Source organism: Neoarius graeffei, chromosome 20 (genome assembly GCF_027579695.1).
Source record: "Neoarius graeffei isolate fNeoGra1 chromosome 20, fNeoGra1.pri, whole genome shotgun sequence".
NCBI lineage: Eukaryota > Metazoa > Chordata > Actinopteri > Siluriformes > Ariidae > Neoarius > Neoarius graeffei.
Genome location: NC_083588.1, coordinates 16,156,713 through 16,171,309, shown reverse-complemented (window position 1 = coordinate 16,171,309; position 14,597 = coordinate 16,156,713). Strand labels below are relative to the sequence as shown.

Here is a 14,597-nt window from a genome sequence, read left to right as displayed (position 1 = left end):
GAAGGCCGCCCACCAAAATTCACAGACCGGGCAAGGAGGGCATTAAATCAGAGATGCAACAACGACCCGAAAGATAACACTGAAGGAGCTGCAAAGATCCACAGCGGAGATGGGAGTATCTCTCCATAGGACCATTAAGTGGTACGCTCCATTGAGCGGGACTTTATGGAAGCGTAGCCAGAAAAAAAGCCATTGCTTTAAGAAAAAAATATCCCAAACTTTGAATATCCCACAGAGCACCATTAAATCCATTATAGCAAAATGGAAAGAATATGGCACCACTACAAACCTGACAAGAGAAGGCCGCCCACCAAAATTCACAGACCGGGCAAGGAGGGCATTAAATCAGAGATGCAACAACGACCCCAAAGATAACACTGAAGGAGCTGCAAAGATCCACAGCGGAGATGGGAGTATCTCTCCATAGGACCACTAAGTGGTACGCTCCATTGAGCGGGACTTTATGGAAGCGTAGCCAGAAAAAAAGCCATTGCTTAAAGAAAAAAAATAAGAAAACACATTTGGAGTTTGCCCAACAGCATGTGGCAGAACACATGAAAGAAGATTCTCTGGTCAGATGAGACTAAATTTGAACTTTTTGGCCATCATGGGAAATGCCATGTGTGGCACAAACCCAACACTTCCCATCACCATGAGAACACCATTTCTACAGTGAAGCATGGTGGTGGCAGCATCATGCTGTGGGGATATTTTTCATCTGCAGGGACAGGAAAGCTGGTCAGGACTGAAGGAAAGATGGATGGCATTCGATACAGGGCAATTCTGGAGGAAAACCTGTTTGAGTCAGCCAGAGGTTTGAGACTGGGACGAAGGTTTACGTTCCAGCAGGACAATGACCCTAAACATACTGCTAAAGGTTTAAGGGGAAACATTTAAATGTCTTGGAATAGCCTAGCCAAAGCCCAGACCTCAATCCAGTTGAGAATCTGTGGCATAGCTTGAAGATTGCCGTACACCAACACAACCCATCTAACTTGAAGGAGTTGGAGAAGTTTTGCCTTGAGAAATGGGCAAAAATCTGAGTGGCTAGATGTGCTAAGCTAATAGAGACAGACCCCAAGAGACTTGCAGCTGTAATTGCAGCAAAAGGTGGCTTTACAAAGTATTGATTTTAGAGGGTATGAATACCTGTGCACACTCCAGATTTCGGGGTTTGTTTGTTTGTTTGTTTGTTTGTTTGTTTCATTTTGATTGTTGTTTGTGTCACAAAAAAAAAATAATAATTCACCTTTAAAGTTGTAGGCATGTTGTGTAAATCAAATGGTGCCAACCCCCAAAAAATCCATTTTAATTCCAGCTTGCAAGACTGTATGGAGCCCTATTATTGGCATCCCATTGTTGGTGAATTCTCCTGCTGTCCATCCAGTGTTGCCGTAATAAGCTCCAAATCCATTATAAATTTCATAGATTTATAGTTCATTAATTAATTGGTGATTGTATAATAACCAGAATAGGTTCATTAACGTGTCTTTACTATAAAAAACTGTTTTATCATTCTAATCTTTTAGGTGTAAAGCACTTTGATGTTAGAAATGTGTGATATAAAGATTATTATGATGATGATTATATCCAGGTATTCCAAGTATATTCAAGTGCTATAGCACAGCAGTTATTTTGAAACAGCAGCAATTAGAAATAAAAATTATTTTGACCCACAGCAGCTTTTAAGGTCCCCCTCTCTCCTTCTTCCTCAGTCTCACTTTCTTACCTCCATGGGGTAGATGATCGTCTGAGCAGTGGCTCCAGCCAACGACCCAGCAACAAACCTTTCGTGAACCCTCAGTGTGCCTCCTTCCTTGGTGCCTCGAATAAGCCACTTTATCTATAGACATGACATTTAAGAAGATGTTTATAAATTTGTAATTTTGTAAATGTATAAATCTATAAGACTACAGGAGATCAATGAACACTATTTGCAGTGCAGGTCTTGTAAGCAGTGAAATGAACAAGGAGTTGAATGAAGTTGATTACAAATTTAAAGCTGAAATGGTGACATTGAGGAACTGATCAAAATTGGTTTCATTACACCAGTGGAGTAACACTAAATGGTCACTGTAATACCAACATGTGGTCTCAGGGGCATGAGCAAGTGTCAGCTGTGGTAGCAGAGTAGTCAGGTGGAACCAGCAGGTAATACGTGATGAGTATCACCTGTTGTGTGTGTTTTTTGTGTGCTTTCAGAGATGCCGGAGAGCAGAGAGAGAAAACCAGCACAGTGCCACGTGTGTGCACGCATGTGTGAAGCTTTAAGCTGAAATTAAAATAATAACTCACCCCAAGTTGTCGCAAACCTGTCTCTTGGTTTTTCATTTTTCCCACAAATATAAGTCTCACATGACAATTTCCGGGCGGCACGGTGGTGTAGTGGTTAGCGCTGTCGCCTCACAGCAAGAAGGTCCTGGGTTCGAGCCCCGGGGCTGGCGAGGGCCTTTCTGTGTGGAGTTTGCATGTTCTCCCCGTGTCCGCGTGGGTTTCCTCCGGGTGCTCCGGTTTCCCCCACAGTCCAAAGACATGCAGGTTAGGTTAACTGGTGACTCTAAATTGACCGTAGGTGTGAGTGTGAATGGTTGTCTGTGTCTATGTGTCAGCCCTGTGATGACCTGGCGACTTGTCCAGGGTGTACCCCGCCTTTCGCCCGTAGTCAGCTGGGATAGGCTCCAGCTTGCCTGCGACCCTGTAGAAGGATAAAGCGGCTAGAGATAATGAGATGAGATGACAATTTCCCCAAATTGTCGTCATATATTGACCTGTTTCAATCAAGTGATGTTTTTCTTGTGACCATTATATTTGTGACCTTAATTTATAGCAATTGGCAGGAACTTAGTGGTGAGGGGGGACCCAAAACATCAGTTTTGGTCCATAACAAGTCCCATGAAAAAATATATAAAGATCTGTTCACCATCTGCCTCTGGGCACATCTCTATGTCACCTTCATCCAGCACAAAGAACCTAGGGGTGGTGTTCAATGACAGACTCTCCTCTTCGGTGAACATTGCTGTAGTGAACTGGAAGTGCAGATTTTTTCTTTACAACATTTGCAGGATCCGCCTCTTCCTCACCACCTACTTGACTCAACTCCTGGTCCAAGCACTGATCCTCTCCCACTTGGAGTGCTGCAACTCTCTCCTCACTGGCCTCCCAGCATCTGCCACCAGACCCCAGCAACTCATCCAGAATACTGCAGTCTGCCTGGTCTACAACCTCCCTCATTCCTCCCATGCTATCCCTCCGCTTATTGTCCTTCATTGGCTGCCTGTCACAGTTGCTGCTTGCTTACCAGGCAGTCAAGGTGTCAGGTCCATCATACGTCCGGAGACTGATCCAACTCTACACACACCAGTCAGATCCCCATGCACCATGGCTAATGATCACCTGGCCACTCATCCTCTCCGCTCCTGCCCAGCTTGCTCAAGACTGCTGTCTGTCCAGGCTCCCTGTTGGTGGATTAACCTTCCCATTGAGGTCAGAACTGCTGACTCCCCTAAGCCAAGGAAAACTAAAAGAAAAGTAATAACTCCAATAGCTAACACTAAGTCATGATGACCAGGCTAGAGAGTACACAGCCTGGGTTGGTCAAGACAGCAAAGACAGCTACGTGATCACACAGTGGGCAGAGAAGCAGGGGAGTGGTGCAGCCTGAAGAGGTGGGTCTTCATTCTGCTCTTGAAGGTGGTTTGCTGAACTTCTCAACAAAGTTCTAGTACCAAATGTACAAGTGACAGAATAACACCTAGTGTAATATTCTGTTGAAGTAACAACACTTCTTGTACCTGACTTTTGCACTTGTATGTCACTCTGGAGAAGAGCATCTGCCAAATGCCTGTAATGTAGTGTAACAATGCAAAGAAGGCATTTCTTCATCTGCCTTAAAGTATGCCTATGCAAACACTTTATGGTGATCATAAACAGTTGGTCAATGACCTGCCCACTGGCAGTCACTTTACTTGAGAGCCGTCACTGGACCCAAGGCAGGTCTGGGCATGTTCTTTTCAAGAAGCACAGATAGTCCACTGGTAGGCACTCTCAATCTTGAGAGCCCTCACTGGACCCAGGGCAGGTCTGGGCACGTTCTTTCGAACTGGACCCAGGGCAGATCTGGGCACGTTCTTTCCAAGAAGCACAGATTGCCCACTGGCAGTCACTTTATTTGAGAGCCCTCACTGGACCCAGGGCAGGTCTGGGCACATTCTTTCCAACTGGACCCAGGGCAGGTCTGGGCACATTCTTTCCAAGAAGCAGGGATCAGTTGCTATGTTGTATAAAAGTAGATCATACTGAATGTACAGCCACTGCCAGCACCTTTGGTCGAAAGGTCAATTAAACATTTGATTAAATATTAAATAATAATTATTAAATATATGTTAAAACGAATAAATATTAGATCTCACACCTAAAGCACTAATTGATAATTAAATTATTACTGATCTCATTACGGAAAGTATTACTGATTATTACTGAAACACAGTACATTACTGAAATTTAATGTACCGTGTTTAACAGAAACATGAAGTAAACCAAATGAGCATGTAGCATTAAATGACACTAGTCCTCTTTGAATGCATTTGAAATCCTTCATGCTAACATATGTAGCCACAAAAAAAGTCTTCCCAGTTAATTCTGCTAATTATTATTTACAGACCCCATCAGCCATATTCTAAATTTCTTTCTGAATTTGTGAATTTTATCTCGAACCTCCTTATTTCTTGAGACAAAGCTTTAGTTATTCGAGACTTTAATATTCACTTTGTAACCCAGAAAAACATCTGAAAACAATGTTTGTGTCCGTTATAGATTCAGTAGGGGTTAAATAGAATGTCATAGGACCTCCTCATAATTGTGGTCACACTCTTGATCTGATACTAACATTCGGATTAAATATAGAACATATATTTTCACAGTCTGAAGCTACCCCAGATCATTATCTCATCTCATTCGAAATATGTCATAGCAATAATATATGCACCTTGGCATGCTACTGCATCAAACATACATTCATGTCAACTACTGCACAAAGTTTTTTCAATCATTAGCCACAGTTAGCAACTTCGATTGGATCACTGTCAGACCCCACAGAACTTAATCAGGCAACTGAATGCTGAAAGTCAACATTGTGCTACCGTATATTTCGGATAATGTAGCGCCACTTGAAAGAAAAATAATTAGTGAGAAAAAACTAGCACTCTGGTATAACAATTAATTACACATGCACCTTAAACAGATCACTCGAAAATTAGAACGTAAATGGCATCAAACAAAAAAATTTTGAGACGTGTTATTGACATCAAATTCAAAATGAGCATGTATTTTTCAAAAAACAATAAAATTTCTCAGTTTCAACATTTGATATGTTTTCTTCATACACTTCTCGATGAAATATAGGGTTTCCAAGATTTGGAAATTGTCATATTCTGTTTTTTATTTATGTTTTACACAGTGTCCCAAATTTATGGAATTGGGGTTGTACAACATTCTGTCTTAGGCCCACTGCATTCTTCTTTAAATATGTTGTCTCTGGGTAATAATATTTGTAAGCATGGTATTAGTTTCTACTGTTATGCTGATGACACACAGATGTACGGTTCGGCAAAGCCAGATGAGAAACACCAGCTTAATAAAATTGAGGAACTTGTAACAAGTTGGGGCCCATTAAAAAAGATTCCCAATTATTTTGGCTCATCTATTCTATTAGACTCTAAAAATCTATTGTAAAGTTTATTCATGAAATGCAACATTACTCCCTGCTACAGATGGGAGCCCAGGAATTAAACAAGTTTTAGTATCAGGTGTAAACAAACCACAGCCACTCGATTCTCAATTCTCCCTGCTCTCCTCTTCCAGCAGGCATCACAGATCTATATAATTTACTCACAAACGTATTTATTTATTTTGCCCACTACGCATGCACGCTGTGTGTGCGCGCACGTGGGTTAAATGTAGAGGAGGAATGTGACAAAAATAAAGTCTTGTTCCTCTTAATTTTCCCAAAATTGTATTTATTCCACTAGAAAAGTTTTCGGCAAACCAGCTACCGGATTTGGGACACTATGACATCCTGAACCATTTAGTATTTGGCTTCAAACTTGAAAAAATTTTGCAGCCCACTAGACGGTGCTTTGCAGCCCACTAATGGGCCGCGGTTCAGTGGTTGAGAAACATTGGTGTAAAGGACATTAGACACAGGATGCTTGTTAACTTCCTTCGACTTAATTCTGACAAGACAGAAATTCTTGGAATACATGCAGCTAGAAGTAATTTTTCTGATTACATAGTGATTCTGGATGGCCTTTCTGTTTCTTTATGTGCAGCAGTAAAAGACTTTGGGTGATAACTGACTCCAGTCTTTTGTTTGAAACTCATGTCGATAATATTATGAGGATAGCCTTTTTTCATCTCAGAAATATCGCTAGGAAATATGTCACTACATGATGCAGAAAACCTAGTTCATGCCTTTGTTCCACTAGGTTGGATTATTGGAATGCCTTACTGTCTGGATGTTTCAGTAGGTGCATAAACATGCTCCAGTTAGTCCAAAAATGCAGCAGCAAGGATTCTTACTAGAACCAGAAGATATGACCACATCTTCCCCATCTTATTCACACTGCATTGGCTCCCAATTAAATTTCACATTGATTATAAAATAGTACTATTTGCCTATAAAGCATGGAATGGTCTTGTGCCACAGTACCTGAGCAAACTTCTGGTCTTTTATGACCCACCATGACAAGTTCGATCAAAAGGTGCAGGCTATTTGTTGGTACCTCAAATAGTGAAGGCTACAGCAAGGGGCAGATCCTTCTTTTACAAAGCCCCACAGTTATAGAACAGCCTTCCAAGTAGTGTTCGGGACTCAGACACAGTCTTAGTGTTTAAGTCTAGGCTGCAAATATATTTGTTTCATCAAGCCTTTTGTTAATACAACCCCGATTCCAAAAAAGTTGGGACAAAGTACAAATTGTAAATAAAAACGGAATGCAATGATGTGGAAGTTTCAAAATTCCATATTTTATTCAGAATAGAACATAGATGACATATCAAATGTTTAAACTGAGAAAATGTATCATTTAAAGAGAAAAATTAGGTGATTTTAAATTTCATGACAACAACACATCTCAAAAAAGTTGGGACAAGGCCATGTTTACCACTGTGAGACATCCCCTTTTCTCTTTACAACAGTCTGTAAACGTCTGGGGACTGAGGAGACAAGTTGCTCAAGTTTAGGGATAGGAATGTTAACCCATTCTTGTCTAATGTAGGATTCTAGCTGCTCAACTGTCTTGGGTCTTTTTTGTCGTATCTTCCGTTTTATGATGCGCCAAATGTTTTCTATGGGTGAAAGATCTGGACTGCAGGCTGGCCAGTTCAGTACCTGGACCCTTCTTCTACGCAGCCATGATGCTGTAATTGATGCAGTATGTGGTTTGGCATTGTCATGTTGGAAAATGCAAGGTCTTCCCTGAAAGAGACGTCGTCTGGATGGGAGCATATGTTGCTCTAGAACCTGGAGATACCTTTCAGCATTGATGGTGTCTTTCCAGATGTGTAAGCTGCCCGTGCCACACGCACTAATGCAACCCCATACCATCAGAGATGCAGGCTTCTGAACTGAGCGCCGATAACAACTCGGATCATCCTTCTCCTCTTTAGTCCGAATGACATGGCGTCCCTGATTTCCATAAAGAACTTCAAATTTTGATTCATCTGACCACAGAACAGTTTTCCACTTTGCCACAGTCCATTTTAAATGAGCCTTGGCCCAGAGAAGATGTCTGCGCTTCTGGATCATGTTTAGATACGGCTTCTTCTTTGAACTATAGAGTTTTAGCTGGCAATGGCGGATGGCACGGTGAATTGTGTTCACAGATAATGTTCTCTGGAAATATTCCTGAACCCATTTTGTGATTTCCAATACAGAAGCATGCCTGTATGTGATGCAGTGCCGTCTAAGGGCTCGAAGATCACGGGCACTCAGTATGGTTTTCTGGCCTTGACCCTTACGCACAGAGATTCTTCCAGATTCTCTGAATCTTTTGATGATATTATGCACTGTAGATGATATGTTCAAACTCTTTGCAATTTTACACTGTCGAACTCCTTTCTGATATTGCTCCACTATTTGTCGGCGCAGAATTAGGGGGATTGGTGATCCTCTTCCCATCTTTACTTCTGAGAGCCGCTGCCACTCCAAGATGCTCTTTTTATACCCAGTCATGTTAATGACCTATTGCCAATTGACCTAATGAGTTGCAATTTGGTCCTCCAGCTGTTCCTTTTTTGTACCTTTAACTTTTCCAGCCTCTTATTGCCCCTGTCCCAACTTTGAGATGTGTTGCTGTCATGAAATTTCAAATGAGCCAATATTTGGCATGAAATTTCAAGATGTCTCACTTTCGACATTTGATATGTTCTCTATGTTCTATTGTGAATACAATATCAGTTTTTGAGATTTGTAAATTATTGCATTCCGTTTTTATTTACAATTTGTACTTTGTCCCAACTTTTTTGGAATCGGGGTTGTAGTTTTTTATTAGGCAAAGAAGCAGATGTAGAGAGTTCTCGGGTATAGATCGTTTTGGTAAAATGGGATGTTTTGATGCTGTCAAACACCCCCTAATGCATTCACTCAGATTTGTTGACAGTAGAGTGGCTGGCTGCTTTATGATAAAAACAACAATGAAGTTGATTTTATCTGCAATTCTATTTTATTTTAGTTCATTCTGCACTGCTCATTGTAGTTTTTATTTTGTTTTATTTTCTTAAAACTGTCATTTTATTTTAGTTTTTCTTTGCTAGGATTACTCTTAGTGGCATTCCTCAGACGGCCTTTCGATTTCATAAAATCTGTGAAATTTAGTTCCCTCTGAAATTTGGTCATTGTGATATATGTTTACTTTTGTAATATATTTTTTAAAAAAAACCAGGCCATTCTGTGGCTGGGAAGTTATTTAATTTGAGGGGATTAAAGCAAATAATGTGCATGAAATCGCTCACTTCGTGCAGTCAAGCAGACAGAGGAAGTCCGTGTGCACATGCGCAGGTTTACCCGAGTTGTCGGAGTCTTCTTCATCTTTTGGGTTTTATGGCAGCTGGCATCCAGTGTTGCATTACTGCCATCTACAGGTTTACCTTGACCGTGCACTGACAGTTACATCAGTCACTACGTTTACATGCACATAGAGAGAATCGAATTTCTGCCGTTGCTCGACTGAAATCGAAGTTCAAAATGCCATGTATACACCTTAATTCGGCTGAAATTGAACCGAACTTGATTTCTCGGAATCGAGCTACACGACCTAGTTTATGCGATTTCTGCCGAGCTACTTTGTGCATGTATACCCTATCGAGCTAGTTGTCGAGCTACTTCCGGAAGTGACGAGTGACGAGACCACAAGCGGGAAACACAACAGCCTCGGTCGGCATGACAACGAATCATGACAACGGCATGAATCTTTTCTTTTTGTGGCATTGTTTGCACTGTTAAAATTTAGCTCACTTACTGTATCACCAAATACATCTGTACAGCTGTTGCATAGCTGTGAACTGTGTACATAAACAAGTCATTGTATTTGTGTGTGTGTATATATATATATATATATATATATATATATATCCAACATCTGAAGAATGTCAATAAAAACAAAACAATTGAACTTTTTGTGTGTTTATTAAGACATAAGTTAAATTGTAAGCAAAAATAAATATTTTTTTGTAAGCAAAAAATGGACTTTAGAAAAATATTATTGTGCAAAATAAGTTGTCTTACAAAACAGTGGTCTGCGCCGGACAGTTTGTAGCCATAGTCTGTTAAAGCAAGCCTAACAGCTTGAACACGGAACTCTAGATTGGGGGTTTTAAGTGCATTTTAGCGGATTTGAACATGTTTTGTGCTGGAAAACGTCAGCAGTATCTGGCAACACTATAGCTCTTCTTCATGACAACAACCGGAAGTGTACCAACACGATGGGGCGTGTAGCGCTACGTGTGGCTCGGGTGCACAATGCACCTTGCACAATAGCCCGATTTCACTTGTGCATGTAGGATTGGATTTCTCTGGCACCCCTGCTGGGACCCTTTGCTCAATTTGGACGTGCATGTAAACGTACTGACTGTGGCACTAAACAAACAGCTGATCACACTGAGATGCTCGCTGACCGCCGATATTAGAAAAGGGCTTTTCTGATTAATGTACAGTTTCTATTGCCTGTTTTGTCTAGTAGCAACTGCACTTCCACACTCTGTATAGCCAATTGGATTGGGCACTTCTGTAGGACAGACTCATGTTTGACAGATCGTTAATGATGAAACTGTAGATGATAGTTGAGCACAATATGGATAATGTGCTCCGTAGCAACTGGTCTCTCATCATGTTCCAGTGCTCTCCCAGCCAAAACTGTGGTTTAGATGCTTGATCATGCCCATAGGGTGTCCTAATGTAGCTAACAAGGGAAGCCTGCAACACACTTTTGTCTCAGAGGCAATTTGTATATGCACACACAATACAGAAACATTATCTGAAGAGTCCTACTTGTTCATATGCCATAAACTTGATTGCAGACTCAGGAGCAATTTTGATAACATTTATGCCATTGCCCCTCCATAAGGATATGATACCCCCCTCCTGTACCATTCGGTGCAGTCCGTACCACAGGTTAACACCTGCTGACCCATGAACCTGCAGCAATAAGCAAACATGATTAACAGAACACTACATAAAACATAAATTGAAAGTGCTGAAAGGAATTTCACAAAATAATCTTTGCTTGAAGGAAAGCAGCTCTTCTTCATTGTCTGATCAATTACTATGAATGACAAAATTATCCAAGCCAAAAGGAATGAACATAATTAGTAACAAGATAAGAGATTGTATAGTGGGGCAATACGTGTTCATTCCGTCATCTTATTGTACTATTGGTAAACTCGCCAATGAAGCAATAGAAAGAAAGAAAGAACTTACTAAATTATCTGTTTTTACCTGTAAGAAAACCTTGAGCCTGTCTAGTGGAGCAGTTCCAGTTCTGGATACAGCTCCTGCAATCGCGCCTGCAACTAGCTGCCTCCAGACCAATCCTGCCTTCCGCTCCCGTTCAGAAAAATCATCCGGCACTGTCAGGTGTTCTCCAATATCAAGCATCTACAGCAACAAAGGGTTTGTTTTGGGTTTTTTTCACCAAAAGGGCTAAAACAACAAATTATTTTGCGCTTTTGAGAAACTAACCAAAGAGTGCTTCCAAAAGTGGGCAATTTCCTCCATGTTGTGGAATGGATTAAACAGGAAATAATCTCGCCATTCGTTCCAGTTGATAGTCATTGTGCCATCTCGATCCATACTGAAAATTAAGCAAACAAAATAAGGAGAGAAAACAGATTTGCCAGTGATCATAAAAGCTAATCACTAAGACTTAGATCTGTGATGTGAGATTATTAAAGGGGAACTAAAGGCAAATTTTTTCATCTCATCTCATTATCTCTAGCTGCTTTATCCTTCTACAGGGTCACAGGCAAGCTGGAGCCTATCCCAGCTGACTATGGGCGAAAGGCGGGGTACACCCTGGACAAGTCGCCAGGTCATCACAGGGCTGACACATAGACACAGACAACCATTCACACTCACATTCACACCTACGGTCAATTTAGAGTCACCAGTTAACCTAACCTGCATGTCTTTGGACTGTGGGGGAAACCGGAGCACCCGGAGGAAACCCACGCGGACAAGGGGAGAACATGCAAACTCCACACAGAAAGGCCCTCGCCGGCCACGGGGCTCGAACCCAGACCTTCTTGCTGTGAGGTGACAGCGCTAACCACTACACCACCGTGCCACCTCAGGCAAATTTTTTAATTACCAAAATTCTATTTCTCTCATCGTATTAAATATAGGAATGCATTTTTGATTGCGGGCGGCACAGTGGTGTAGTGGTTAGCGCTGTCGCCTCACAGCAAGAAGGTCCAGGTTCGAGCCCCATGGCCGGCGAGGGCCTTTCTGTGTGGAGTTTGCATGTTCTCCCCATGTCCGCGTGGGTTCCCTCCGGGTGCTCCAGTTTCCCCCACAGTCCAAAGACATGCAGGTTAGGTTAACTGGTGACTCTAAATTGACCGTAGGTGTGAGTGTGAATGGTTGTCTATGTGTCAGCCCTGTGATGACCTGGCGACTTGTCCAGGGTGTACCCCGCCTTTCGCCTGTAGTCAGCTGGGATGGGCTCCAGCTTGCCTGTGACCCTGAAGGATAAAGTGGCTACAGATAATGAGATGAGATGAGATTTTTGATCGCTATTTTGTCACTGCTATAGCAAGTTATGAGTATTTGAAATACGCTATGTAATATATTAGTCCGTATGTCAAAGCAATGGCCGTAAACACGATTCGTCGAGACCTGTGCGAGATATTGTAGGACGGAAGTAAAACGGACAGCGGAAACCAAAGTGACCAACATCTGCCAACGTTGTCAAAAGACGCGCGTGCCCTCTTTCGAATGCTGACATAATCAAGCCGGAAGTTTTGTTTGTTTTGATAGCAATCAGGAAAGTTTGAAAAAAGTATGCAGTAATCATCATTTAAACTCGTTTTTGTGCAATATTTCATTTGGAAAACAGTTTTCAAAATGGCTGCGCTGACACTTCACGTTTCGAAGTATTGCACAAATCTCGTGAAGATAGCGCGGATAAGCGACGCCTGCCGTGGACCAAACGAACTAAATTCAACATGGCTAAAAACCGAATAGGCCGATAAGTATCATATTGAATTGCAATTACTTGCCAATACGAGTCACGATATAAGGTTACTAAAACCGAAACCGAAATTGAAAAACACGTTAAATAAGAAATAAAGCAAGTTTAAAAATGACTTCAGTTCTTCTTTAATGGCAACACAAGGATTTGTGGGTCTTTCCCTAATCACAAACCTTTGCAGTATCCTGGAGGCCTGCTCGAGTGACACTTTAACACCCAGACTTTGCAAAGACTGCTGGATTTCCCCTACATCTATATGACCTAAATAATGGCAAAGCACATCAACATTGTTGCAAATATTATAACACGCAACACAACACGTTGTATCAATGATTAAACTGTTCATGCTTGCAAATTAACAAAAGATTTACAATGTTGACTTATTTTTTATTTTATATACTGTGTGCACAATTATTAGGCAAGTTGTATTCTTGAGGATTAATTTTATTATTGAACAAATACAGTGCTCTCAGTCAATCCAAATTGTTCATAAACCTAAAACCCGAATGTTTAACAAAAGGAAAAGGGAGTTTAGGCTTTCTGAGCGGGATATATACGTGTGCACAATTATTAAGCAACATTTAGTGTGCAGAATTATTATACAACTAAATGAAAAGCTAAAAATTTTCCATCTCACTTGTTAATTTTAATTTTTTAAAGTAAGTGTAACAAATAAACAACTCAGAATTAACAAATAAATACTTTTGGGATTTCAAAAATATTCAGTGACCAATATAGCCGCCCTTCTTTTCAATAACTGCCATGAGCCTTCCATCCATGGAGTCTGTTACTGTAGTTTTTTGATTTGTTGGCGATCAACTTTTTGTGCAGCAGCAACCACGGCCTCCCAAATGCTGTTCAGAGCGGTGTATTGTCTTCCCTCACTGTAAATTTCACGTTTAAGAAGGGCCCACAAGTTCTCAATAGGGTTTAAGTCAGGTGAGGAAGGGGGCCATGCCATTACTCTGTCATCTTTAAGACCTTTGCTGGCTCGCCAAGCCGTGAAGTACTTGGATGCATGTGATGGTGCATTGTCCTGTAAAATAAAAATCATGGCCTTCTTGAATGACACAGGCTTCTTCCTGTACCACTGCTTGAAAAATGCATCATCTAGAAACTGGCAGTAGGTTTGGGAGTTGATTTTAAGTCCATCTTCAACCCGAAATGGTCCAACTAGCTCATCCTTAATACTGTAATAGCAGCCCATACCAGTATCCCTCCTCCACCTTGCTGGCATCTGAGTCGAAGAGGTGCCCTGTGTCCATTAGTTATCCAGCCACGGGTCCATCCATCTGGTCCATCAAGAGTCACTCATTTCATCCGTCTATAAACGCTTGGAAAAATCTGTCTTCAGATATTTCTTGGCCCAATCTTAACGTTTCAACGTGGGAGTCTTGTTTAGTGGTGGTCATGTTTCAGCCTTCCACATCTCTGAGCACCAAACACCTTGTAGGTACTTCTGGACACTCCAGGTAGGTTGCAGTTCTGGAATATGGTGGCACTGGAGGATAATGGGTCCCTGGTAGCTTCGTGTTTAATCCTTCTCAAGTCTTTTGTGGTTAATTTGCATCTTTTCTTCTCCACACGTTTTTTGCGACCCTCTTGACTATTTGCAACAAATTATTTGATTGTCCTGTGGTCACGTTTCAGTAGCTTAGCTATTTCAAAGAGTGCTGCATCCCTCTGATAGGCATTTTACAATGTGTCCTTTCAGTGTCTGTTAAATCTCTTTTTTGGTCCATTTTGCCTGAGATAAAGAAGCTGCCTAATAATTATGCACACCTTAATATATGGTGTTAATGACTTTAGGCCACACCCTCCCTCATTACACAAATAAATACGACCTGAGAAAGC

At 41.3% G+C, this 14,597-nt stretch overlaps 1 protein-coding gene across 4 annotated transcripts in view; it reads right to left on the bottom strand.

Annotated features, from left to right (window-relative positions):
- Positions 1-14,597, bottom strand: part of slc25a23b (solute carrier family 25 member 23b) — a 98,262-nt gene that overhangs the window by 7,588 nt on the left and 76,077 nt on the right. For all 4 annotated transcript variants that reach the window (XM_060901333.1, XM_060901331.1, XM_060901332.1 and 1 more), the window contains 5 exons: positions 12,917-13,004; positions 11,234-11,345; positions 10,991-11,149; positions 10,544-10,690; positions 1,730-1,843 (listed from right to left, as the gene is read on the bottom strand). In XM_060901333.1, coding sequence (XP_060757316.1) covers positions 1,730-1,843; positions 10,544-10,690; positions 10,991-11,149; positions 11,234-11,345; positions 12,917-13,004 — 620 coding nt within the window. The remainder of the gene's footprint in view (positions 1-1,729; positions 1,844-10,543; positions 10,691-10,990; positions 11,150-11,233; positions 11,346-12,916; positions 13,005-14,597) is intronic.